Here is a 24,916-nt window from a genome sequence, read left to right on the forward strand (position 1 = left end):
GATCCTAGACAGAAATACTTTTTCAACTTGATATGAAAAATAATATATTCTTATTTAAAACCAAAAAATGTTGGTAGACCAGCTGTGTCAGCATTACTGTGGTGCTGATGATGTTGCTACAGACTTTTAACTGTCACAAAAAAAGAACTAAAATTATCTGTGCTGAGTTTTGTACAATTAAACAAATACTGTTGGCTGTTTAAGTGTGATGGTTGGAATAAATCTAACCTGTGCTTTTTGTAGAATAAATGTACAGCCATACCTGCATTCAGCAATATTGTCTAAAATTCTGGATGCTTTCTGAAAGTTAAGTCCTACTTAATGTGTATTTTGAATGTGAAAACACATTGTCCATCGGTGACATAAATTGCATCACTTTTTCTTGGTGGCAACTTGGTACAGCTACAGCCACTTTTCTATTTTTTTTGAAACTCGCAGTCCAGATTATTTAAGTTTCTCTCCTGACTGACTTTTTAATTGGATAGTTTTAGCCTTGCTTCTAAATCTACTTGTCTGAAAGTAGTTCCATAAATACAGAGTTGGATGCAGTTGCTGGCTTTTCAGGCACCAAAGTGAGCCACCACCTTTGGAAAAAAAGGTGTCTCAAATCTGTAAAAGCCTCATTTGTTAAAAAGTGGCACCTTGTTACTTCTCAGGTCCAGCACATGTTCCTATGATGTCACCAAATGGTTCTATGCCGCCTATATTTGTGCCTCCCGGTTATGTATCTCAGGTAAACTTTAATTTATTCTTCTATTTCAGTATGTTTGTGGCGCTTTAACAATAAGGCTATTGATTATTTTATCTGGAACCGCTGTTACAAGCATTTCTCATGTTTTTTCCATTGAACTTATCAGCTGTTTAACTTACTTTATTGTAGGCTCTGTCACCTTCTGTTGACTTAGTAAAATTTGATCTAGTTTACAGGATTCTTTTAATAATGCTTCCAGGCAGTAAAAATTACTTTTAGTAATCCTGTAGATGGCTCTGAATTGGCTCTCAGAGCCCCATTAGCAGGACCCACATCTTGGTTTTTCTGCAGTCCTGTTTTCAAGGTGAAAGTAAGTGCGTGGGTCATTCGAGCAATCCCAGCTGACTGCCGCTGGCTAGGTGTCGGAGGGCTATGGGTACGGACAGCGCTTGGCGTTGCTGGGAACGGAGCTGGGGGCAGCATCGGAACAGAATGTGTCTCATGCATACTGTGGATGTGAGACTCGTGTTTCTTACGCTGAGGTTATATGGGTCGTATACCAGTATCATTCTCTTTCATCCCTTGGGTCTTCCCCCCTTCCCGGACTGCATAAGATATTTCTCTTTCATGTCTTTTCATAATTCAAATTCTTCTCTCCTAATATAACTCTATTTATCAAAGTTTTCAATGCCCCTTTCTTTACCAGCTCTGATCTCCTTAACATTCAGCAAAGCACTCTGCTGTTACAGTAGAAGTGTGAAGAGGAGTGTTAATGCTAGTGACGTGTGCCTATGAAATGAGCAGGACTCTGGGCTTCTCTCCCAGCTTTACTTTTCCGTTGTCACTGATTTTTCCACTCCTCTGTGCTGTTAAGTCACAGCAGATCAGACCTGTGTGTGGTATTTGAACTGTTATCACAGAGATATTTGAAGTTGCCAGTTCAATTTACTTTAATGCATTTTTAAAGGGAATTAATTAAAAACAAATGTTTAAACAGGGCAGGCTAGGTTTCTAATTTTCTAGTGACGTTCAAAACAGGAGTTTTCTGAGTAGGCTTGAAAACCTTGTAGCTGTATGTTCTTGAGTTCTCCAGGCAGTTGTCTTTTTGCATACAGCTGCCTCTCCATTTTGTGCTTCAATTAACTACTTTCATGCAGATCCTGAAGAAAGATTCCCCAGATAATTTATGCACCAATATGAAATTGAGTCTTCAGTGCAAACAGTATGCAAAGCACTGGCAAATGCTGAGGTGTACAAACTGAAAAATACATTTGTTGTGTGTTTGCTGTCACATGAAACTGAGGGGGGTTGTTTTCTGTGGGTCATTCTGACAGGGGTAGACAAGTTTGAAACCAGCTCTAAATCAGAGCTTGAGTTACTGTTTGTGTCGGTAGATGAGACTCGAACTTTCTGTTCCCTAATCTATCTGGAGGAGCCCAGGGATAGTTATGTTGGTTTCTGCCAAAGTGGAATGAAGTGATTCAGTAGTGGAGAATGGGGACATAGCAACTTTGGGCTGTAAAATCATAGGAAAGTCTTGCTATATTAATGTATGCCTTCTACTCAGAACTGCCACGTGTTCTTGCTTAATGTATACATAAAACAGAGTAACATAGCCATCAAAATTTGCTGTGAGTTTTGACTTGTATGTGTTAGAGCATGTGTTAGTGTTATGCAGTGTATTGCAGTTGAGTGGTGTATTTAGTTACGTTGATGAACCAGAAAGCCCCCCACATTGTTTCTAGAACAAAGTGTATTCAATGTAAGCTTAGTCTTAAATGACTTCTTGTAAATTTTTTTTATTCTGTTTAAAGTCTGTTAAGAATTGCTAATAATACAGCTGACTCTGAGGTTGTCTCACAGCTGAACTTTGTCATAGCAGTTTGTGAGTGGACACATTCTGTTTCCCTTCAGAAGAATGGTTTCTCATTAGTTTGTCTTTTGCCGAGGAGATTTTCAAAATGTACTTTTGGAGTAAGCAGTATTTCAACATCCGTAATGTCTTCTTGGCCAGCTAGGAAATGCTACAGTGATTTCTTATAGCCAAACTAAATATGCTTTAAGGGAGGATCTTGAAAGAACTAACAGGATAAAACGTACGGCCTGTTTTTGTGTAAGTGCTTTCTTTAAATGCTTGAAAATACAAATTGTGTATATTTTTAGTAATAGTAATAGAAGTGCAAATCTTCTAAAAGCAGGTTTTATTTTGTATTATTTACTTTATGGATTGTATTAAAAAAAATTTTTTTTTGCATCTCAATTTTGTATGCCAGCCCGCAGCTGGAATGCACCCCCCACTTGAATCCACGGAGGTTTTCTGCTGACTACATGATTCATCTCTGTTAATACTAAAGCCTTGTAAGGCCCTGCCTAATAGCACTTGTGATTTGCACTTTTAAATGCACCTTGGAGGAGGTGATTGATGTAGAAGGAAGGAAGCATAAAGCTACAGACTCATTTTAAACCAATCTCAGAAAAAAACACCTGGTTTTCTTACTGAGACTTGATTAAAGTGTCCACTTGTCTTTAATATTGGACATTTTTCTATCATTGATTTTCCCCGCCCTTCCCCAATTATGTTACTCATACCTATTTTTTTTTTTTGCGTGAAGGAGAAAACAATTGATTTGTTGTCTGCCTTTAAATAGGGGTTAGTGGAGTCTAGTTTGCTTCTGAGTCAGACTTCTCATTGGGTACAATCTGAATTTTACACCAGTGGACTTCTGTCTTGTGGCAGAAGAAACAAACTGGAATATGACCAGGTGCTTTCTCTGATGGTCAGCTTGGAAGCCTTTTGACCTAGTCAGAACGGTAGATCCTGAAAACTGGAATCCCTCAGATGAGCAAAATGGACTTGTAACCACAGAATGACAACTTGTGAGCCCTACCTGGAGAAAGGACCCTGTAAGCCTCAGCCTTGGCTTGTCTGTTCTGGCTGTCTTAAAAATGAGACTACACTGGGCATAGTTTTATTTCATCATCATCATTGTTAAATATGTCTTTTTGTGAATCCTGCGCTGGTGTCATTTTCTCACCTTGTCTTTCAAAGCCTGTGTTCTGTCCAAAGTCTCTCCTCAGTTTTAAGATTTAGAAAAATGCTATTGTATAAAACCTTAACATATTTTAAATTTCCTGTAGGAAAAGCAGTACATTGACTTATTAACGTGTTACACGCTGGCAGAATTTAGATTCCAGAAGAAGCCTATATATGGCTGGTTTAGGACACATGCTTAGAAGTGTGCGTATGCATGCACTGTCTTAGCATCTTCTTATCCTAGAGTTCAGACATGCAGACAGGTTCCTTGTCTGAATTCTCTTAGCCTGTGGCAAACATGGAATATTTTGACATTTGAGTTGGGTTGGATCATAGTACAAGACAGCAGGGCTGACTTGTAATGCTTTGTGCTTGCCATAGGCTAAGAACATGCATGCAGACATGTACCACAGGTGAGGTGGCATGCAGCGACCTGTACATACGGTAGCGCTGTCGGTTCGGATGTGGGCTAAAGCAGTTCTAACTGTAATTACAAGTAGACGGGAATTACACCCTAATCAATTCACAGTTCTTGTTTAAAAGAATATATACATTATTCATAAATTATAGATTGCTTAGCACTTCAGTGTGTGGGGTTCAGCTTTTTAAAACTGACTGCCTCAAACTCCAGTTTCTTCCAGCAGCAAGCATATGCTGCATTTCCACTGGAATTCATTTTGATAGGTATTATCCCTGTATGTTATATCGTGGGTATAAACATAAGCGTGGAGATTCTTTATAAGATTGTTACTGTACTAACTTTTAATCTCTTATGTTGCATGACAGGTGGTGGAAGAAAATGGAGTTCGTAAAGTGGTGGTGTTGCCACACTCAGCTGAATTCCATCCTTCCATGCATCCTCCTCCTCCTCCTCCCCATGTGCCACATTACATGCATCATCACCATGCTTTGCTTCCCCACCCACCTCACCCAGTGTACCCTCCAGTTCCTGGGACAGGAGAGCTGCCACCACAGTTCATTCACCAGCATCCACCACCACACGTTTTTCAAGAACAAGGTGAGCGCGCAGGTGATGTTTAAATATGTGACAAGGCCTTTCACTCAGCGCATCTAGGTTGAGGGAGCCGAGTTCTGTCAGTAGCTGTGTTACACATTTATGTGGTTTTGGTGTTAGTTACTAGCCCCATAAACACATATAAGGCTCAGGGAGCAGTCTTAAAATACATTTGTGTGTAAAGTACTGTGGAGTCTGGTCTGAAGGCACTCTGTGTGTGTGAAGTATGATTTTTATGAAGTTTAAATCTTCTGCTGTTCAGTTTTTAAGAATTCAATGCAAAAACAGTAACTTAAAAGTGTTCTAATACTGTGTATATTTTTCATGGATCCATACTTTTGTTAACTGTAAGTGCCACAATGATTGCTTCTACCTTCATCTAAAATTCCGCTCTCCAAAACTGCTGTGTTTTGTCACAGCCTGGGCATGAAGTATTCTGAAAATGCATTTAATGTGACACATTAATGTATATTTTTGACTAGGCAAAGTTCAGGTATGACTGGAAAGAAAATGAGAATACCATACATCAACTGAAAAACACAGTAATCCATGTTGGAGGATGAAGTGCAAGTCCACTCTATGTTTAAAATACAAGTGAAGCAATACTTCAGTGGAAGACTGGGGTCACTGCTGAATTAAACCAAGTTGTAAGCCTTATTATATGAACAGGCATTTGACACAAAGAAATTAGAATATGTAAGACCATTCACTATCTTTCTCAAGTTTAAATTAGTAATCAAGCTATTTCAGCTCACTTCTAGGGTAGAATATTCAATAGAACCCAAACTATGTTTTAAAGTCAGTTTGGGTCCTAAATTTGCTTACACTTCTTCGAAAATGTGCATGGATGGCTGTGTCAGGGAAGGCAGCTGTAAGGGGTAATCTTGAGCAGCTAACAAAAGAGAAAGGCCTGAAGAATTACATTTAAAACAAACAAAAAAACCAACCTGAACTCAGCAAGTGATGAAAAATAATTTTTAAGAAAAAGAAAAAAAAAAACCCCAGCAATTTGGATATGGGTTAAATAGGAAAAATGGAAGTTTGCAGATATTTTGGGTGTTTTACTGTAGCATCGTGGCTAACATTGACTGTTTTAAAACCAGAATTAAACCTCCAGGTGTGTTCTTCTCCTGCTAACTGATCTTTATGGTCATACACTGATCTGAGCCCAATCCATAAACTCTTTATCAGGTGAGGTTCCTAAGGTTTAGCAAAGCTCTACCAGTCAGCAGTGCGGTACGTGCGTGTTTCTTATCTGTTGCTCAGCTGCCCAGAGACCCCTGAGTATCAGCTGTAAAACTCCTTGGGACTTCACAGATGCCCCAAGCTGACGTTATGTGAGCCATGCAGCTCCACGCATCTACAGACTGGCAAAGCAAGCACAGTGAAGTTCTGTGGGTTTTCAAGTTCTGGTTTTACTGCAGTTATTCTTCTAACTTACAAAGCGTTTCTCAGATGTCAAATAAATTGTACTGAATAATGAAGTAAATTCTCCTTTCTCTGTAGAACCTCGTTCTCATGGAAGGACAAACTTCATTCAGCGAGATGAAAGGAGTCTCAAAATGCAAGAACACCTGAAGAAAAGACTAAAAGACAGACAAGCTAGTAGTCATACTAACAATAAACTTAACAGCCCTCCATCTTCACCACATAAAGTTGTTAATTCTTCCAATGCAACAATTCAGAATGGAAATGGAAAGGGGCAGCAAGGGGCAGGAGGACCACTAAAGCAGAAGCAGATAGGAAAAACAAAGGGCAGTCCAGATGCAGAGGTGGGAGGTAGGTTGCATTGACAGGGTAAAAAAAAAAAAAAAAAAAAAAATTAGAGTCTTTTGTAACAGAAGATGCTGTAAGTTCATTGCAAAACAGTTTCTGAAAAAAATTAATTTGTAGATGTCTTTAGCTGTTCAGGATTAGAGAAAGCCTGAAATACTTTTAATTATGTTTAGGTTTTTTCCCCTCTAGAAATCATAGTAATGTCAAGTGTGTTCATTTGAGATTTCTCAAATAAGATCTTCAGGAAGATTTAATTTGAAACTTTTTTTTTTTTCCTTGTGTACCTTTTCTAACCCGGGACTGACCACTACTCCAAGCAAGGATGACCTGTGGGTACTTGCATAAAAGACTTCTGGTGTCATTCTTTGTGGTACTTTTCACATGACTCTGAGTTACTTAAAACTACAGGGAATAGGAAGGTTTGAGCAACTGTCTGTACAGGTTGCTGTTTGATCAGTTGTCGTTTCAGTTCAATGCGTTATTCTGCTCAAATGAATGTTTGAGCTTTTAAAATAGCTTGTGGCTATTTACGATATATTAGTATATGCAGGTATAGCTTATATATGATATTGTTGTCTTTCCTCTTGGTTTGAAAGTGTCACTGAAATGCGGAAAGTTTCTTATCATGATTCCTTAAATCATTTGTTTGTCTTTTAGAGTTTGGGGGGGTGTATGCGTCCTCATTTAAGCGGTCTTGTTGGGCTGTGAAGTCTAGTCCTTGTCAGTGTCACTGGTAACTCTTTGGTTAGAGAAATAAAGAGAAATCTGACTTTGTATCTTGAGAAGTAAGCAGAGGTGGAAGCTTTTATCCAGCTTGTTTCAAGGATGAAAAATATACTTGATTAAAGCTTTGTCTTAATACAGATTTATTGGAGGGGGGGGAAAAAAAAAATGTGTATGTGGCCAGAATAACATCCTGTATTGTTCGACGTGGACAATTGCAAAGATAGGATTCAGCTTACAGATGTAACCCTTTCAGTACCTTTATGTATTTTTAGTGTGCAGTTTCGATCTGGCTTCCAAATTAGACCGAGACCAAGTGTTTTGCAATAGATATTTAAGGAAAGCACATACAATAGAGAGATAAGAACTTATTATCATTTTTTGAACACCTTTCATTTTTGGAGGAATGTTTTTGTGTTGTCAAAGAAAACCCATTTATGCTCAGATTAGGAAAATATACCCTTTGTGCAGGATGTACTAAAAGGGGTTTTGTAACACTGTTAGTTTTGGATAGTTCATGTTTCTACCCCTCACACAGCCAAAACAAACAGGGGAAATGAACTTTGCACAATAAGTACTATTGTTAAACTCTTAATGAGGCGAACTCCATCTTGTGGTGGCATTTTTGTAACAGACTGGTTTACTCTTGGGGTTTTTGGTAATCTGTTTTGTATTTGAAATTTCAGAATCTGACACAGAATCCAAGAAATGTGATATTCACTTGAGCATTGGCAAGCCAGTCGTAAGTAATATCCTTAAAATACCCTTATTTTCTGTCTTTATATTCTTTCTATAAAGTAACATATGTCTTATTGATCTCTTTTTTTTTCTTAGTGGTTTATTTTCGTAATAGACAAAACGTATTTTAGTTGTCAGAGTTCATAGCTGGGAAAAGCAACCATGCTATGGAAACCCACTATTTCTCAACTCTCTGAAAACAGTCTGGCTGACTCAGTTTCCCAGTCTGTAAGCCGAGAATATATATCCACTGTTGAAGTTGTCTAGTGTATGCAAGGGCTTCAGTACCTTGCAAACCAGGGGCCTGCTAAACTAATGGGAGTCTTATCTTCTCTTGGAACCATCCTCCCCTCAGAGGATTTAAGAGTATTGGGAATAGAACTTACAAAAGCAGATCATCTTTTTATGTTATGTTTAGAAATTGGAGCAAATATTTGAGTATTTAAATACTTTTAGTAAGTTGGAGTCTGGTGATGTTAATTTCAGTGTCTAAAAGGCTAGTACTGCACTGATATTTTTGATCTTGAGCACGTTTAATGTAACTTCTTTGCATTATCCATACAGTAAGCAAGGGTTGTGGTGTTCTGCTCCAGCTTGACAGTAGCATTTGCTCATTGCTGCTTCTGACATCTGTAATTAATGCAAACAGAAGCAAAGTGTTGACTTTGTCACAGAAAATTTGGAGTATGGGTATTAAGTAGCAAAAAACTTAGACCAAAAGTTTTAGTCATAAGCACTTAAAATCAGAGCCTCTTGCTATCCTGTAGCTTAGTAGTTAAATATTAAGGTTATGTGAGGGAGTTGTGATAGAGTTAGAAAGTTAGGCCATCTGACTGCCGAAGTATAGATCTTGCGTCAGCATTCAAGACTCCAAATCTGAAAATTTGCTCTAGATGAGTGATGCAAACAGCACAGGTGAAATACAGATTTTTGTCTTCATACACTGAGGCAATGTAGTGGGTCTGTCTGTTTGTTTAGTGTTTGAAGGGAAATCCTTTAAGATGGTATTCTAGAAGTGAAAAGAGGAAATAATTTAAATTCAGATGATGACTCGGTATTTCCACTGCAAAGGTAAAGAATTCCTCCACTGAGGAACTTCATAGGCAAACTAGGGACACCGTGTTATTGACTAATATACCTTTTATTACAGAAAGCAAACTTACTTGCATTATTTATGCTTTTAATAGGTTTCTGATATACAAGCAAGATCAGCCGTTCTGTCCTGGAATCTCCCAGTTAGTTCACAGAATGGAGAGAGCCATAGTCATAGTCCAGCAGCATTTACATTTGAAGTAGCAATATCCAACAGTGGTAAAAATGGAAAATTTAAATCTGTCTATGTGTAAGTTTAGTTTCTTCATTTAAGCACAATACCAATGTTTAAAAACATTAACCGATCAGCAATCTCTCTATCAGGAGCTGTTTGTTGACTTGCAGACCTACCTACTTCACATGAAATAAATATTAAGTAATATCACTAAGAGTTACATGGACAATGGGAAACATGAAAATTAAATGTGCGCTACATGGTTTTGCTTTTCAATAAGCTTTTATTCTTCTAAAGTATAAGGAAGAGCTGTAACACTTTTTTCTTTTTTTTTTTTTTTTTTTCTTCCCCTTTTCACAGTGGGGAAGAATTAACAATTACACTCCCTGATCTCAGGCCAGCAACTGATTATCATGCCAGGTATGCTGCTGGGAATTAAATACTTAATGTTTTTGTTGATATGTGAGTTAGAAAATTGTTGTGGCTTCATGAAAAAGGTGTGATCGCAAATAACTTGAGGAATATTCTACAAAAATAGCGTAGCTATGGACACTATTTTGCTATCTGAATTCTCACTTGTCTTCTATTTTCATTAAAATGTAACCTCATTTTCTTCCCTACCATCTTCTCTGTCTCTTCATGTTTCTCAGATACAGACTGAAGTTATTCTCTGTTGGTATTTTTTAGAACAAGAGTGGACTCAGTGAAAGAGATTGTTGTAGGCTGAAGGCAGTGGTAAATAATAATTTAGCTTTGAACATGGATTTGCAAGTCTGACTTGTCAGCTTGATTTGCAAAGTTGCTTCTTTTAAACTGCAGACTTCAGTAGCAGTGCAAGGGGGGAAGTGGAAACTGGTTGAAATTGGGAGAACTTAGATGCTGTGTTACAAGGGAACAAGACGTGACATTCAAGAATTGCCACGTAGAGTAAATAAGCATTACTGGAGATGTTTAACTGGTCAGGAAAAAGACAAGCTGGTTAAACAAGCTTAGAGAACACTGTGATCCAGTAGCAGAAGAGAGCTCCTCAAATGCTTGGGCACAGGAGGAGGCAAGTTTTAAGACTTGCTGAAGTAAACTCAGATTCTTAAACTGCAGGAGTTCTGAGCAAGTTACCCAGCACAGCTCCATTTGCACTTGGTGTGTGTTTGGTTCATGCTGTTGCTTTCCATGCAGGCAAGCTTTATTTTACCTACCATTGGCCTGATTAGATGGACAGTATTTCTGACAAATTAGTCAAGTCATTGCTCTTCAAAAACAAACATAAATGAGCAGTGCTGTTCTTGAGTTTCTATCCTGTTTAACAATTGCACTGACAAATGTGGGTTCATTGCCTGAACAGCTGATTTAGCCCATTTCAGTATCCATACTTTTGTACAAGTGTTGTCCGTATTTGAATCTCAAGGTCTTTTTATCAAAAGATTCAAGTCAGGTGTTCTGTTACCATTTGGTAATACTTACTGTAATTTTCATCATGCCTCCCATGTGTATTTCATCACTAAAATATCTCCACTGTGCTAGATAGCAATTGTAAAGTAAATGAAGGGTGCCAAATGGAGTCTTCAAGATCAGTAAGTGTACCTATGTGATCTCCATCACTCCGCTCTTGTCAGCATGCCCTTGTCTCCCTGAGCACAGAACAGATAGCAGTGTTATGATGTGGGCATCAGTTACTAGAACTTGGAGCAACACTGTAACCTCACTTTCTGTTGTTTCTTCCTGAATAAAGAGACATGAAATTGTTGTCTCTTAAAATCAATGATCTGAAAGAAGAGGGATTGGGCACTTGTCTCCTATGTCGGGAGCAAGCTGGTCTTGTTGCTGTAACCACTGCTTGTGATTAAGTGCGTTTCTAAAGTTGACAACCCTTTGCTTAAATTTTTAGGTGCTAATGCAATAGCATCATAATTAATTGTCCTTTGTTCAGAGTTTCAGCAACCAGCAGTTCCATAAAAGAATCCGTTTCAGAATTAGTGAGTTTCACTACAGAAAGTTGTGAGCCAGACTGTCCAGCTGCACCGAAACTCATTAACAGAACGAAAAACAGCCTGAGTTTGCAGTGGAAGGTAAGCAGTCTGGTGTGTTCATGTGTGGTATGTTTAAATTAGCTGTGTCAGTAATCTAGTGTGTACTTTAGGTGTTGGCTTTTAAGTTGCGCAGTTGAGACATAACTAAAATCATGATTGTTCCTTCTGATAACTAAAATCATGATTGTTCCTTCCTCTTCCTTTCATTGTCTCCTTAGCTTCATGTGTATGGCTTTAGTGTGACAGTTAGGAGCAGGTGTCTCCAAGTAGGAGCAGGATATTCCATAGGAAAGTTCTCTTCTGAACTGGCAGCATAGGAGAGGCTGAAGCATGTGTATTTTTGCTTGGGGTTCTTGGATGATAAATACATATGACTTAACATTATAATTCAGAGTTCTTATGGTTATTCTGACCCGTTCAAAGTAAATTCCTTTGGTTAGTTTGTAACTTTAATTTTTTTAATCTGACTTTTCAATATATATGTTATCTGTGAAGACTTCTTGGTAACTGTGTTTTCTTGTCTTTTAGTGTTTTTCTTATTACTACACTTACACCTGGAAAGCAATTTATATCTAAATCACTTCAGTTAAAATATTTGTGTAACCTGTACTTGAAAAAATGAAGGAGTTTCCCAATTTGTATGTCATAACAAGTGCAAATGTTGCTCGTCTGTTGACAGTTGGCAAACACACAGTGCTAGGACACAAGGAAAAAAGCTCTAAGAATATAATTTGGATTAATCCTAAAGTAAAACTATTCATAAGTTCATATTCTAAACTATCAGAATTAATAGAGGTAGTATAGCTGCCTGGAGAGCCATCAGGAATGAGGAATGAAACCAGTTAAAATACCTACTAGTTTTTACCCTTTCTGACTCACTTTACCGAATAATTGTGTCTGTGCCCACAGTAGACTTTCAGATCACAAGCACGTTTGTGGAAGAGAGCTATTCTCTATGCCTCCTGCAGATTCCTTTCAGCTCAACACTAAATACCTTGTTTTTAAAGGCAGTTGGAGTATATTAAACTAAATTGCTGACATGTTTTTTAATGTGCAAAAACATCAACCATTTGATTTTAACTTTTTTCATTGTTTCTTTATTTTTCAGTCCTCAAATGACAATGGTTCCAAAATAACTAATTTTCTTTTAGAATGGGATGAGGTAAGACCTTTTCTAGTACAAAAAAAATCATAATGACATCTGTAGACCAATTATACTTAAAAATACCTTTTGCTTAGGTACGTCAGCTATTTCCAGTGTAACTGTCCAGACAGTTTTAAAGGGACAAGCCAATTTAAAAGCTTGAATAAAAAAAAAAAAAAAAGGCAGACAATCCTTTCAGATCCTCTGAGAGGACAGCGTAAAGCTCCTTCATTTGGTTCTTGTCTTTCAGAGCTTCATTAAGCAAAGCCTAGGCATTAAATGAATGAGCATTTGGCTTGTGTCTTCAGTAGCTGTCACAAATACCACTTGGCTTTTGAAATTCTTACTGAAACATATTCCAAAGTGATAAAAAACTTCAAAAATTTGTGTTGCTTTCAACTGTAGTAATTTGTTACCATTTTGTGAAATCTACAGTGCCGAAAAATAAACGGGTATCTCGGAATGTGGTTTTGTTATCAGGAAATCTCAGGATAACTATCAGCATGCTCAGTGTGACCGTGGTGGTGTTAGCTTGTTACATTCTTTAGGCTTACTCATATGTTGGGTTTGGGTTTGGGTGGGTTTTGTTGGGTTAGTTTTTTTTCATTTTTGTTAAATTAGTGAAATGAAGTTTAGGAAGATTTAGAGTGAAGAAGTTGACCTTAGCAGGGAGCATGCAGTCCCCATGCAAAAAAAACCCTCAGGTTTCTCTCACTTCTTTAAAGGGGAAGAATGGACCCTTCAAAGAATGCTACTACGGGCATCTGAAGCAGCATAAACTTACAAAACTCTCTCCTTCTACAAAATACTCGCTCAGATTAGCTGCTAAAAATGATATTGGAATGAGGTAATGAACACAATTTATCATACCATTTATTTTCTGATCAGCCACATCTGCTGCTTTTAACAATTCTTAAAATTATTTTTCCAGTGGGTTCAGCGAGACAGTGACATACTATACAGCTGGAATTGTCCCACCAGCCCCACCACCCCCCGTGCTTGTCGAAGCAGGGGTGACCTGGCTGTCAGTAAAGTGGAGCCCACCCAGTGGGGTGTCCTCAGATGACTCTCTCACTTACAGTTTAGACATGGAAGAAGAAGGCTCTGTAAGTGCTGGGGTTTGTTACGTGTGTAAAAGCGTGATACACAGTGGTGCTCAAATAAAATTAACTTTGTATTTTACTTTTAAATAAAAGTGCTGCAAAATACAGCAACAGTTGGCAAGTATTACATGTACTCAATGAAACAAAGGTGAAGTTCAAGCTAAAAATAATATTTGATCGACCTGAGCTGGGTTTTGGTTTATTGTGGAAAATTAGTGACTGTGTGTGTTCTTATTTTCCCTCGTTTACAGGGTTATGGTTTCCAGCCACAGTACAACGGAGATGAGCTCTCATGCACTTTAAGAAATCTTAGGAGGAGTACATCCTACAAGTTTAGGGTTTGTACTATATTTTGTTTCAAATTTAATTATGACTGTATGCTTTTCTGGAGTTTCAGTGTTTTCGCGCAGCTAAGACACTTTCTGTGGAGGCAGCGGAAAATTACCTGTAATACTTTTGTTGTAGTAGGTTTTGGTGAAAGCATAATACAGATCGACGGTTTTTTTGCACTAGCTAGTTTTGTTTTCTTTTAAATTGTTGCCTTTTCTTGGGATTTTGGTTGGAGGTTTTTTCATAGAAGAATTTTGTAGATCAGCAGAATATTACCTGTCATTAAATAAAGCATTTATTATGTATTCTCTTCATTCCTGAAACAGCTCTTTGCCTACAACAGCGAAGGAAAAAGTAGTCCTAGTGAGGTGGTAGAACATAGCACCAATCCTGACAAACCTGGACCACCAAGTAAACCGACCGTGAAGGGCAAGATCCATTCACACAGTGTGAAAGTTACATGGGGTAGGTTACCTTTTGTTAGTGCTGTATTTGAGTGCTGTCTATGTCTGTGCAGTCACTCACCAATGCACATTAAAAAAAAAGAGGCGAATTCAGGCTAATTATTTGTCTCTGCAGATGTTGTTACTGCAGGAGAAAGCATTACCAAAAAATGGCAGCTTGGTTTCTTTTGGGGTTGTTGTACAAAAGTAGTGTTTTCCTTTTTTCATTTTAGAGAAGCAGGCAAGGCTGTTGTGGTAGCCACAGTTATGGTAGCCTCTAGATGTGATGCTTAAATAATTTTCATTCATTCTTAAAAAAAAAAGGTGATCCCTGACATTGGCAGTATTTGCTTAGTTACTTTTCTTTCTAGCATATTCACGATTAATTGGAAAATGTACTGTGGATACAGAAGTTTTCTGTTTCTGTTTGAATTGAGTTTTCTGCTTGAATATTCTACAAGGAATGAATAAGTTTTCTGGAAAAGCTGGTAACAAAACAACGCATTGGTTTTATATCTTCTGTAATTGAGCTTAAGATGTTGGTTTCTTTCAGAACCACCCAAAGATAATGGAGGATCAGACATTTCTAAATACTTCTTGGAAATCTCAGAAACATCAGTTGGTAAGCAATCATCTTTCAGTACTAATTCAGCTTGTGTGTTAATTCAGTGTACTGATGCACTCGCTACTCATTGCTTTCACAATTCCTGTTCTGTTTTCATGTGTATGTTGTGTTGCACATGTTCTCTGCATAGTTGATCATTCAAATTTGATCCTGTGGCTTGACTTAATTAATAATGGTGTGAGAGAATTTTCAAGGTTTATTTTTGCAAAAGTTTGTAGTAGAAAGTATTTTCTTTCTTTCCTCAGGAAGTAAATGGGACAGCATATACAGTGGTCCCCAGAGGGAACATGTCTGTGATCACCTCAAGCCTGGGACGTCATACAGGATGAGAGTTTATTGTGTCAGTAAAGGTGGTGAAAGCCAGGTGAGAAAAATGAAAATTGCTTCTGAAAACTGTTTCCATTTATGTTTTAGTGACATTTTGTTTTGTGTCTCCACTCTAAAATAATGTGTATTACTGCTAGGCTTCTGATGTTATGACTGTTACAACATCAGCTGTTCCTCCTGGACCGTGTCATGTTCCATGCCTGGCAGGCAAAGCTAAGCCCAAGGAAATCACTTTACAGTGGGGTAAGCTCCAGTGTTTCTGAGCAAAATACTTTCCTGATTTTAAATGTCATAACACAAATTAAAAATCTGTAGAAGTCTTCAGGGGGAAAAAAAAAAATATATATATATATTTATATGTAGTCCGTGTCCTTAGTTGTTTGGGTTTTGTTGGGTTATTTTAGGGTGTTTTTTTAAGATGACCAAAGCTTGTTAACTGCCTGTGATTTGCCGATGCATGCATGTGCAATGATATGGTGAGACTTAAGCAGACATAAATGTCTTTCAGTGAGAAAGCTTGCCAGCTGCCTCATTACTTGACACGTGTTTGGCAATTTAAAAATCAACCCTCTTTTTCTTACATTGATCTCAGTAAAGGAGGTAATGAAAAAAGTAATGAAGATACCAGGTGTTTTGAAGGAAACGTGTGGAAAATATCTGAAGAAATTATGAAGGCCATCTTAAAGTAGTCTATCAGTAACTGCAGGGGAAAAAGCAAGCTTCAGAAGTGTTTCTGCTCAGATATATGATAAAGCCTGCACTCTTAACTTTTAGAATTCATCTTGCTCAACTTTTAGCTTGAGAATGCTGATTAGAAACTACTTGGAAGAAAAAGTGCTTTCTGAAATTAATAGGGGAAAAAAATCTCTTTTTGTTTTATAGGCCCACCATCTGTAGATGGAGGTTCTGACATTACGGAATATATTATAGAGATGGCAAACTCTGAACAGGATGAACGCAGACAAGTGTATCAGGGTCCAGCATCTGAATACGTAGTCAACAATCTGCTTCCAGGGAGAATGTATTGCTTCTGGATACGAGCAGCAAATAAAGTTGGGGTAACCAACCGACTGTGCTAATGGGATCTGGTTTTTTTTTACACAAGAGATAGTAATGATACTACTGTCTTAAAAGCCTGATAGTATTTTGTAGCGTCTATTGTAGTTCTGTTGAAGGAGCACAATTTCTTGCAGCGTAAAAACCCACGATTTAAAGAAGAATCAATAAATGTCAGGGACATTCAGTCCTTCCTTCAGCCCTAAGGGGATGTTCACGGTGTTGTGTTTCTGTTGTCGTTTACTGGGTTACTGCCAGTGCTGAAAGTAACTAGTCCAAAGTTAGTGCTAGACGTTCTCTTCCTACTTTTAGTCATGTCTTTGACTGCAGTTTAAACCCTGCATTTCTGGCTGTGAATAACCACTTAATGTTTGTGTCTTAAGAAATTGCCTCGTGTTTTACAATTAGTGTAGCCTCTGCGGATCAGCGGTGTGGGAACTCTATTGTGTAGGGAGGGGTGTGTTCAAATAATGCCAGGTTTGAAAAAGGTTGGGATGAATGTTGGTCACGTAAAAAGCTTTTTGAAACAGTACCCAGCTGCTTCTGGAAGCCAGAGCCTGGCTACAGGGGAAGGAGGACTGCGAAACCATAGCAGTGGGAGGATTACAGATACCCTGTAGGCACAGGGCCAGCTTTTAGAGTAGACTACCTGAAAGGAATCTTAAACGGTGCTGTGGAAATAAGCACTGAACTCCTCTATTTATTTATTTATAAAGTTGAAAATAATTTGTTTTCTTCAGCTCATATCCTTGCACATCAGTGTTTGCTCTACTGCAGTTGCTGTATTGATGCAATTGTATTTTCTTGCAGTTTGGCCCTCACTCTGACAAAGCAGAGATCTCTACTGCTCCAGGACCCCCTGATCAATGTTGCAAACCCCTGGTAACTTGCAAAAGTGCAACTTGTGCTGTAGTTTCATGGGAGGTAGGTGTTAATGATTTTCAGTAATGCGCAAATTAATATGTGGCTTTTAGTGGTGGTGACACATCTGATACACAGAAACGGAAGAAATAACAAATGTAGAGCTGGAATATTCTAAGCCCATTTCTTTACAGAGGTGTACATTGGTCTTGTAAATGTCAGCTGTGAATTTCCATATTAACTGAATGAACTGGGTGACATTTAATCCTCCTTATGGTAACTAATATATAATATATTTAGTTTATCCAGGTGGTAAGAGATGGTGAGTCGTTCAGCCTGGAGAAGAGAAGGCTTTGCGGAGACCTTATAGTGGCCTTTCAGTACTTGCAAGGGGGCTTGGAAGAAAGATGGGGACAGACTTTTTAGTAGGGCCTGTAGCAACAGGACAAGGGGGAATGGCTTTAAACTGACCAAGGGTAAATTTAAGTAGATATTAGGAAGAAATCCTTCCCTGTGAGGGCGGCGCTGGCAGAGGCTGCCCAGAGCAGCTGCGGATGCCCCATCCCTGGGGGTGCTCAGGGCCAGGCTGGACGGGGCTGGGGGCAACCTGGGCTGGTGGGAGGTGTCCCTGCCCCTGGCGGGGGTTGGGGCTCGGGGGGCTGTCAGCTCCCTCCCAGCCCAAACCAGGCTGTGATGCTCTGATTCAGAATTCTGGTCTGAATTGTGGTGTTGTTGCAGACGTGTGTCTAGATGGAAACCTTTTAATAAGCTGAAGTTAAAATCATGCCCTTGGCTGTGGTGGAAAAGCCCTCAGGTTTCAAGCCCAGTGCTTCCTTTCCAGTGTCTCTATTCATTGTGACAGGGGATCACACCTGTATGGTGCATGTGTGTATGTGCAACAGCTGAAAGAAAATTTGTGACTTAAACCCACAGAGCCCTGCGTGCAATGGTGCAGAAATCAGTGAATACAGGCTGGACTGGGGACAGGCGGAAGGGTCGATGCATATCATTTACACTGGCCCTTGCCAGAGTTATGAAGTAAAAGGTCTCACACCTGCAACCACTTACTATTGCAGAGTACAGGTAAGAGAAGCATTTGTTACATGTTACTAAGCCTGTGAACAAGTACATACAGCTTGAAGAAAAACTTCAGCTAGAAATGAATAAAATGATGTACCGTCACCTGCTGATGAAATATAGAAGGTAACTGGTAAATATACTTTCCCTTCTCCCCGAGTCCTTCGTAACTCCATGTATCTAGAAAAGAGGTTTAGATCCAGTGTTGCATGAAATACCAGAAATTTTGCTGTGTTTACATTTTATTCAGGAGATTTTCCATTCTCTTCCAAACTGCATTTTGTTGCATGCAAAAGGAAGCATGATAGACGTGCCTGGTTAGAAAAAACATAGATTGGGTAAACGTCTCCCTTTCAGGCTGTGAATGTCGCTGGAGTTGGGTTGTTCGGTGAGGCTGCTGTGGTGACAACCCCCGCGTCGGTGCCTGCAGCAGTGTCAGTACTGCATTTACTTGAAGAAGATCAAATGGAAATTTTTCTTCCTTTATCAACGTGCCTTGCAATTCAATGGGAAGAACCGTGTTGTCATGGGTCAGAGATCACTGGATATAATATAGAATATGGGGAAAAGCAGCTGGTAACTGTTGGCAGAAATACAAGCCATGTTCTTGAGAATCTGCTGCCTGACACTCTGTACAGGTAATAATTAATCATTTTATTCTGAAACCACATTTGCAGGATTTTTTTAATCAATAGCTTTGAGGGTAGGGTTTTAAATTTTTAGAATAATTTTTCGTTCGGCTTACAGACTATTTGCCTAATTCACTCTGCAACTCCAAAAAACAAGACAGAATTGTCACATCCAGAATGAAACCACGATGTTTTAGCAGCAAGAGTTAAGATTGTTGTGTTAAGGCGGATGTTCTGTCTCGAAGTTAAGGCTTTATTCTAAGTTTTCTGGGATTAGAATTTTTTTTATTCTGAAGCAATGCATATAATTATGAGTTTATCTCACCAAAAGAGGATGATTATAGGGACAAGAGTAGAGCAGCTGTTCCGGTGTCACGTGCTTAGTCTTGGTTAAAGCTTAGTTCAGACCATGGACTTTGTCAGTGGGAGGCAAACGACTCGGCATGGAGGACCTGGGCGCTTGTGCACTAAACCCAACAATACTGAGAAACACTGAAGCTTCCTTATGTTGAAAACAATGTAACTGTGTTGGCTTGTTTGGAAGGAGATTATTTGTATAGTTAACTTCTAACTGCATTTTAATTACTTAATTGTTTGGAGTTAAATTGTTAAATTCTTTACAAATTTTAACTGTTGCTTTATTACCTAGCAGTTTTTCAGGACCTCAGTAAATTAACCATATAGCTGCTCTTTTCACCTTTCTAGAATTAGAATACAGGCCATAAACAGCTTTGGAGTTGGTCCTTTCAGTCATTCCATTAAAGCCAAAACAAAACCACTACCTCCTGACCCTCCTCATCTTGAATGTGTGGTCTTCAGCTACCAGAGCCTTAAACTTAAATGGGGTGAAGGTCCGAGCAGAGCTTTAATTACCAACCCTACACAATTCAACTTGCAGATGGAGGACAGGTTTGGCAGGTAAGATACTCGGAACATTAAGGATATATTGTCACTTTACAACTTACCAAGTTTTTAAGACATTTTTTCTCACTTCTGTTTGCACTTTTGCATCCTATCTTTCAACCGGCAATGCTGTTAATAGCTGTTGCACAAATATTTACTTGTAAACAGTAAATACCATTTACTGTTTAAATAGTAATAACTTACCATCTTCCTGTGTTGCCGGGTTTGTTTTTTTTTTTCTACAGTGAAGTCAGTTCGCATGTAAAGAATCGCAGGGTTGACAGCTGTTCTTTAACTAGAAATGACAACTTAGGTACCCAATGTGTGCAAGGGTTGTTCTCTGAATTCAAATCAAGAGTTTGGTCATGTAGTTTCGTTGTAGCCTGTGTATGGCTTGTAGGCAGGTTGAATGAATGCTTCGTGAATATAAATTAAGACTTCCCCACCAGTATGAATGGTGTGTGTTGCTGATTTAATGCACATCATGAACCAATTATAACAATAACAGAGGTCAAACTGCCTAACATTCATCGTGCGTGCATGGAGAAAGCTGGGGCACCCAGAATGTATTGTCACTTTTTTGTACTTAGATATGAAAGTGTTCCACTTATGGTTCTGATGTGCAAAGGTGTGATTCCTGAATAATTCTAATTTCTGTTTCTTCCAGGTTTGTAACTGTTTATAACGGTCCTTGTCACACATACAAGGTACAGCGACTCAGTGAATCCACTACGTACTATTTTAAAATCCAGGCATATAATGATGCTGGAGAGGGAAGGTTTTCTGAAGTTTACGCTTTCACTACAACTAAGTCTCCACCCGCATCTCTTAAAGGTGAGCTTCACACTGCACAAGGACCCTTCTGCGATCCATTTACGTACTAGATGGAATGCTACAGCCTGACCCTTCTCCCAGCCCAGCATCTTTCCAGGGCCTTCGTGGGGCAGAGAACAGAAACTAGCTGTGGTGGGCTTTATGTTGGTACAAGGGCCGGCATGTGGCCATCTCCTGAACTGTAGCTTTTCCCACCCCAGACAGTGAGGATTTCTTCTACCCTTTCTTAACTGGAAAGTAATTTTTCAGGGTTATTTATCACTTTATATAAGTTACAACAGCATTTAGGCAAATGAAAACACAAGTAATTCCTCTGCTCTGTGCTTTTCCATTATGAACATTAAGGACTGCCATTAGAGAAAGTCGTTCTGAAGATCAGATTGCTAATTACCTGCAGGTAATTGTTTATAATTATTCGTATGACTGGTGCCTCAAAGGACAACAGTTACCTTTGCATTGTTAACAAATACATTGGAAAAACCTTCAGCTTTTAGATTTACACTGCCCAGTCATTTGCATTAAACTGAAACATTTTCAATGGACAATGTAGAAAAGCAAAGCATACTTTAAGCCAGAGTGAGAAAACTTCCTTGATGTCACTGAAACCAGTGCCCCTTTGCTACATTAACTGTGAAATGAGTCACTGGTGATTTTGGACCTTTTCTTCTGATGGGAAAAACAAGAACATTTGTAGAGACCATTGTTCTCTTCTAAAATACCCACAAATCACACTTTATTCTTTTTTTTTTTTTTTTTTCCCCTAGCACCCAAAGCAAATCAGCTGGAAGAAAACACTTATGAAATCACATGGGAACCTTTACAGCCGATGAAAGGAGATGCCATTGTTTACATCCTTCAGCTTGCTGCTGGGAGAGAGTTTGATCAGGTACCTTTTTATTTAACGTCATGAACCTGAGGAGCTTTTTCCATACTTCCAAAAAAGATGTCTGTATTTGAAAGCTGAAATTCTGTTTGGGGACACTTTTTATTGTGGCAAGGGACTCAACTTAACAATCTTGACTTCCAGGGTGCTTCGTTTTACTTCACAAACGGATCCTCTCAGTGAGACTTAAGTTTACAATGGGTGCAGACAGCTTCCAGCATAGGGTCCTGCCCTTCTGCCTCTTCACGGCATCAAAGGCTGCGCCAGATTAAAGATCATAAAGTTTCATTTCCCTGCTGACCTCTTGCTTGTTCCATAAAAGCAAGTGACTGCGAAGGCAGGCTTGAGAGTCATCGGGAAAGCTGGTTATCTAGAAGTGGGTTAACACTGTTTTACCCAGTTCTTCCAGCATTTCCTTTGGCTCTTTTGTTTGTTAAATCCTACGTTTTGTGGCATCACTGCCTTTGTTAGTCATAGACAGCACCTGCCCCACGTTTTTGTGGGAGCTATATGGAACAGGAGTTGAGCTGAACAATTGGGGTTTATCTTCTGAGCTTCACAGTCCAGGTCTGACGGTGTGAGGCATAGCAGGAAGCTTTGGATTATTCACAAGAAAATGAATCGTAAATTCTTCAGAAATAAAAGCTGAGATTTTATTGAGCTGGCTTGAAGAGAACAACTTCAGGCTGTGTCCAGCACTGCGCGCGCTCGTGAAGTGGAACAGAAAGCATTGCGTACTGTTCGTGAGATGCATCCCCTGTAAAGTGGTTCTCTCTCTTCGTCTGACCAGGTGTACAAGGGACCAGAGACGTCCTTCCGTCTGACGAGCTTGCAGACAAACTGTGAATATCGGATCAGAGTCTGCGCTGGCCGTCAGTCCCAAGACTCTACTGGATCACAAGAACTGTATGGACCTTACAGTCCCAGTACAGTGTTCTCATCTCAGAAACAAGAGCTGGTCCCCCAGTGTGCCGATTTGACGACAGAGTTGGCAGAGACTAAGAAGACATTACGTGAAGAGCGCTTCATCGCCATCGTTCTTCTCTGCGGATTTGCGGTGGTTGCTATTTTATTTGCTGTTGTTATTCAGTACTTTGTCATCAAGTAGACGAGAGCCTGTTCAGTACTCAGCTTTTTGTACAGAAGCTATTTCGGGTATTTATGGTTAGTTTAATTAAAATCCTAGCTGGAAATGTATGGTTACATGCATTTCTACTTTTGCTGCTGGCTAACAGTGAGGCTGGGTTGGCAGATCCTTTCCAAATACTGAACACAGATTTCTTGTAGAAAGGGTAATCCTGGGTCCTCTGTAATCAGGGTTAGCTGTTAATAAAACAGCAAAAAAACTGCCTTATCATGCACACTCCTCCTCTCTCCAAATTCAAAGCGGGGCCCTTTGGCCAGTTCGAGAGAGAAGGCATTGACAGAACAAGTGCTTTTCAAGTACAGCTAGAGCAGTGGTAGTCGATCCGCGATGTTTAATCAGGTATCGTTGTAGTTTGGTATACATGGAATACAGCAGCGCAGATGCTTAAGCTTAGAGCAGTACTGCATTGCAAACCTGCATTGCAATTACTAGAGCATACCACATTTAATATACTGTAGAAGGAAAGCAGAATACTGACTTAGCGATATTACTACTTTACAGTTATTTTAATATTTCGGATTCAGTAATAATCATTTCAAGTGTTAAAGTAGAGGGTGCCAGCATTTTTAAAGTTTTAATCAAAATGCTAGACAAAACGTTAGCAGGACGTGATGTACGTACAGCAAAGGCGTTCCTATGTCACATCGCAGAAAAGGCCCCTTTTGTATCGTACATTTCTGAATGAAATGCTTTCTGCTGTTGGTGAGCAGCTGTTGGCCCAATCCACATTTCACTCTCAGTGCCTGAGAGAAAAGTAATTTCCTGTGCTTCTGATTAAATCTTTGCAGTGTTTTCAGAAAAGCACAGGTATTGTCTTTAAGGAGAAAGAGTGCATTTATGATAAATGTTACACTATTTGGCTCAAACTGAGCAAATGTTTTTGTACTATTATTAACCTAAAAATAAAAAGTTCAAACTGCTTTTGGATGCCCTTCTAACTTAATCCGAATTATCAAATTGTACGTGAAAGAACTCTTTTTAGATAACATTTGTACAATGTTTTAAATTACTTGCTATCCCAGTGGTAGCAGCTTCACATTCCATTGTTTTCTAGATGGGAATGTTCAGCCTGCTATGAACTTTTCTGAAACGCGTCCTGTTTGTCTGGGGGGTATGTTTTTGTGGACACTGTGCACTACATATGACTGTTCTTGTTAAATCTGCTCGCGAATACCTGAAGACGAGTCTGACGGCTGTCCTTATAGCAAATACATTGAAGGCTGGAACTCACAGATTTCGAATGTGTTTCGGAGTGGGTCTTCCCAACAGCATTTGGAATATGCCATAGAAAGGTAGATTTAGCGTATCTTGCAAAGGCTGCGGCTACACTTTATATACTTCAGAGCAATGCACTTGTACGTGGAATGTTGGATGTGATAGTGCTACAGGCTAAGTATTTCCAGTAATTAATCACTTTAAGGGTCTTTCTCCTATGGCAGTTGATGAATAATGTTGCGTTATAGTTTGAGGCATTGTGTTGTATTTCAGATATGGAAAACCTAAATTATGACATAGTATCGCTTAATACTCTTAAAAGTAGATTTATGGTGCAATCTGAAATTAATCTTTTCAAAATGTACTCTTCATTTTGTACTCTATTTATTTTGATTAAAAGTCCTGGAAAATGTATGTTTGAATGTATTGTTCTACTTGTAGCAGAACTTTAAGTTAATCATTTATTATATCATAGAAATCTCTCCCTCCAGTGTTGGAAAGAGTTTTATACAGATACTAGTCTTTAGTTTGCAGAAGAGTTTACAATCTGTCTTTATTTCTCTTCATAGCCTACTTTTAGCAGATAAGACTGCCTTTCAGCAAATCTCTGTTGCCAAAGGGTTATTTCTTTAACTCTTAGAACAAAGTTTATAGAGGTTTATTTGGCAATAATATTTCTGATAATTGATAAATTAGGATTGTAGAGCAAATACTAACAAGTCATGACTCCTAAAAACTGAAAAAAAAGTTATTTTGTAATTGCCACAATATTCATGTTTCCAGAAAATACCTGGGGAAAGCCTACTGCAATACAGATTTTTACATCAGCTGTTATCCATTCCAGAACGATGTACCCTAGTGGCATTAATGTATTTAGGTATCTTCAGTTTTCTTGTATTGTAATTTTGAGGTATCTCAAACTTATGTTAAAGTTGCCATGCATTGTATTACTAAATTGTAACTATCAAATAGATAATATATTTAATACAGCCAATAAATAATACAAATGTATTCAAATTTGACTACAGGGCTGTGTGTGGTTTTGTGGATTTTAATCTTACTCAGGGA

General features: G+C 38.8%; 1 protein-coding gene across 5 annotated transcripts in view; it reads left to right on the plus strand.

The window, feature by feature from the left end:
* LOC101916786 (fibronectin type-III domain-containing protein 3a-like) overlaps nt 1–24,870 on the plus strand; it is a 232,835-nt gene extending 207,965 nt beyond the window's left edge. For 4 of the 5 annotated variants that reach the window (XM_055817765.1, XM_055817766.1, XM_055817763.1 and 1 more), the window contains exons 5-27: nt 657–733; nt 4,512–4,743; nt 6,247–6,519; nt 7,926–7,981; nt 9,165–9,319; nt 9,605–9,664; nt 11,172–11,310; nt 12,380–12,433; nt 13,141–13,262; nt 13,347–13,521; nt 13,770–13,856; nt 14,175–14,313; nt 14,845–14,913; nt 15,162–15,280; nt 15,381–15,486; nt 16,126–16,301; nt 17,110–17,223; nt 18,094–18,243; nt 18,595–18,875; nt 19,572–19,784; nt 20,437–20,603; nt 21,368–21,489; nt 22,277–24,870. In XM_055817765.1, coding sequence (XP_055673740.1) covers nt 657–733; nt 4,512–4,743; nt 6,247–6,519; nt 7,926–7,981; nt 9,165–9,319; nt 9,605–9,664; nt 11,172–11,310; nt 12,380–12,433; nt 13,141–13,262; nt 13,347–13,521; nt 13,770–13,856; nt 14,175–14,313; nt 14,845–14,913; nt 15,162–15,280; nt 15,381–15,486; nt 16,126–16,301; nt 17,110–17,223; nt 18,094–18,243; nt 18,595–18,875; nt 19,572–19,784; nt 20,437–20,603; nt 21,368–21,489; nt 22,277–22,594 — 3,404 coding nt within the window. In that variant the 3' untranslated portion in view covers nt 22,595–24,870. The remainder of the gene's footprint in view (nt 1–656; nt 734–4,511; nt 4,744–6,246; nt 6,520–7,925; nt 7,982–9,164; nt 9,320–9,604; nt 9,665–11,171; nt 11,311–12,379; nt 12,434–13,140; nt 13,263–13,346; nt 13,522–13,769; nt 13,857–14,174; nt 14,314–14,844; nt 14,914–15,161; nt 15,281–15,380; nt 15,487–16,125; nt 16,302–17,109; nt 17,224–18,093; nt 18,244–18,594; nt 18,876–19,571; nt 19,785–20,436; nt 20,604–21,367; nt 21,490–22,276) is intronic. The other variant, XM_055817767.1, reaches the window with a different exon arrangement.
* Nucleotides 24,871–24,916: the final 46 nt, after the last annotated feature.

The sequence above is a fragment of the Falco peregrinus genome, chromosome 13 (assembly GCF_023634155.1).
Source record: "Falco peregrinus isolate bFalPer1 chromosome 13, bFalPer1.pri, whole genome shotgun sequence".
NCBI classification, from domain to species: Eukaryota; Metazoa; Chordata; class Aves; order Falconiformes; family Falconidae; genus Falco; species Falco peregrinus.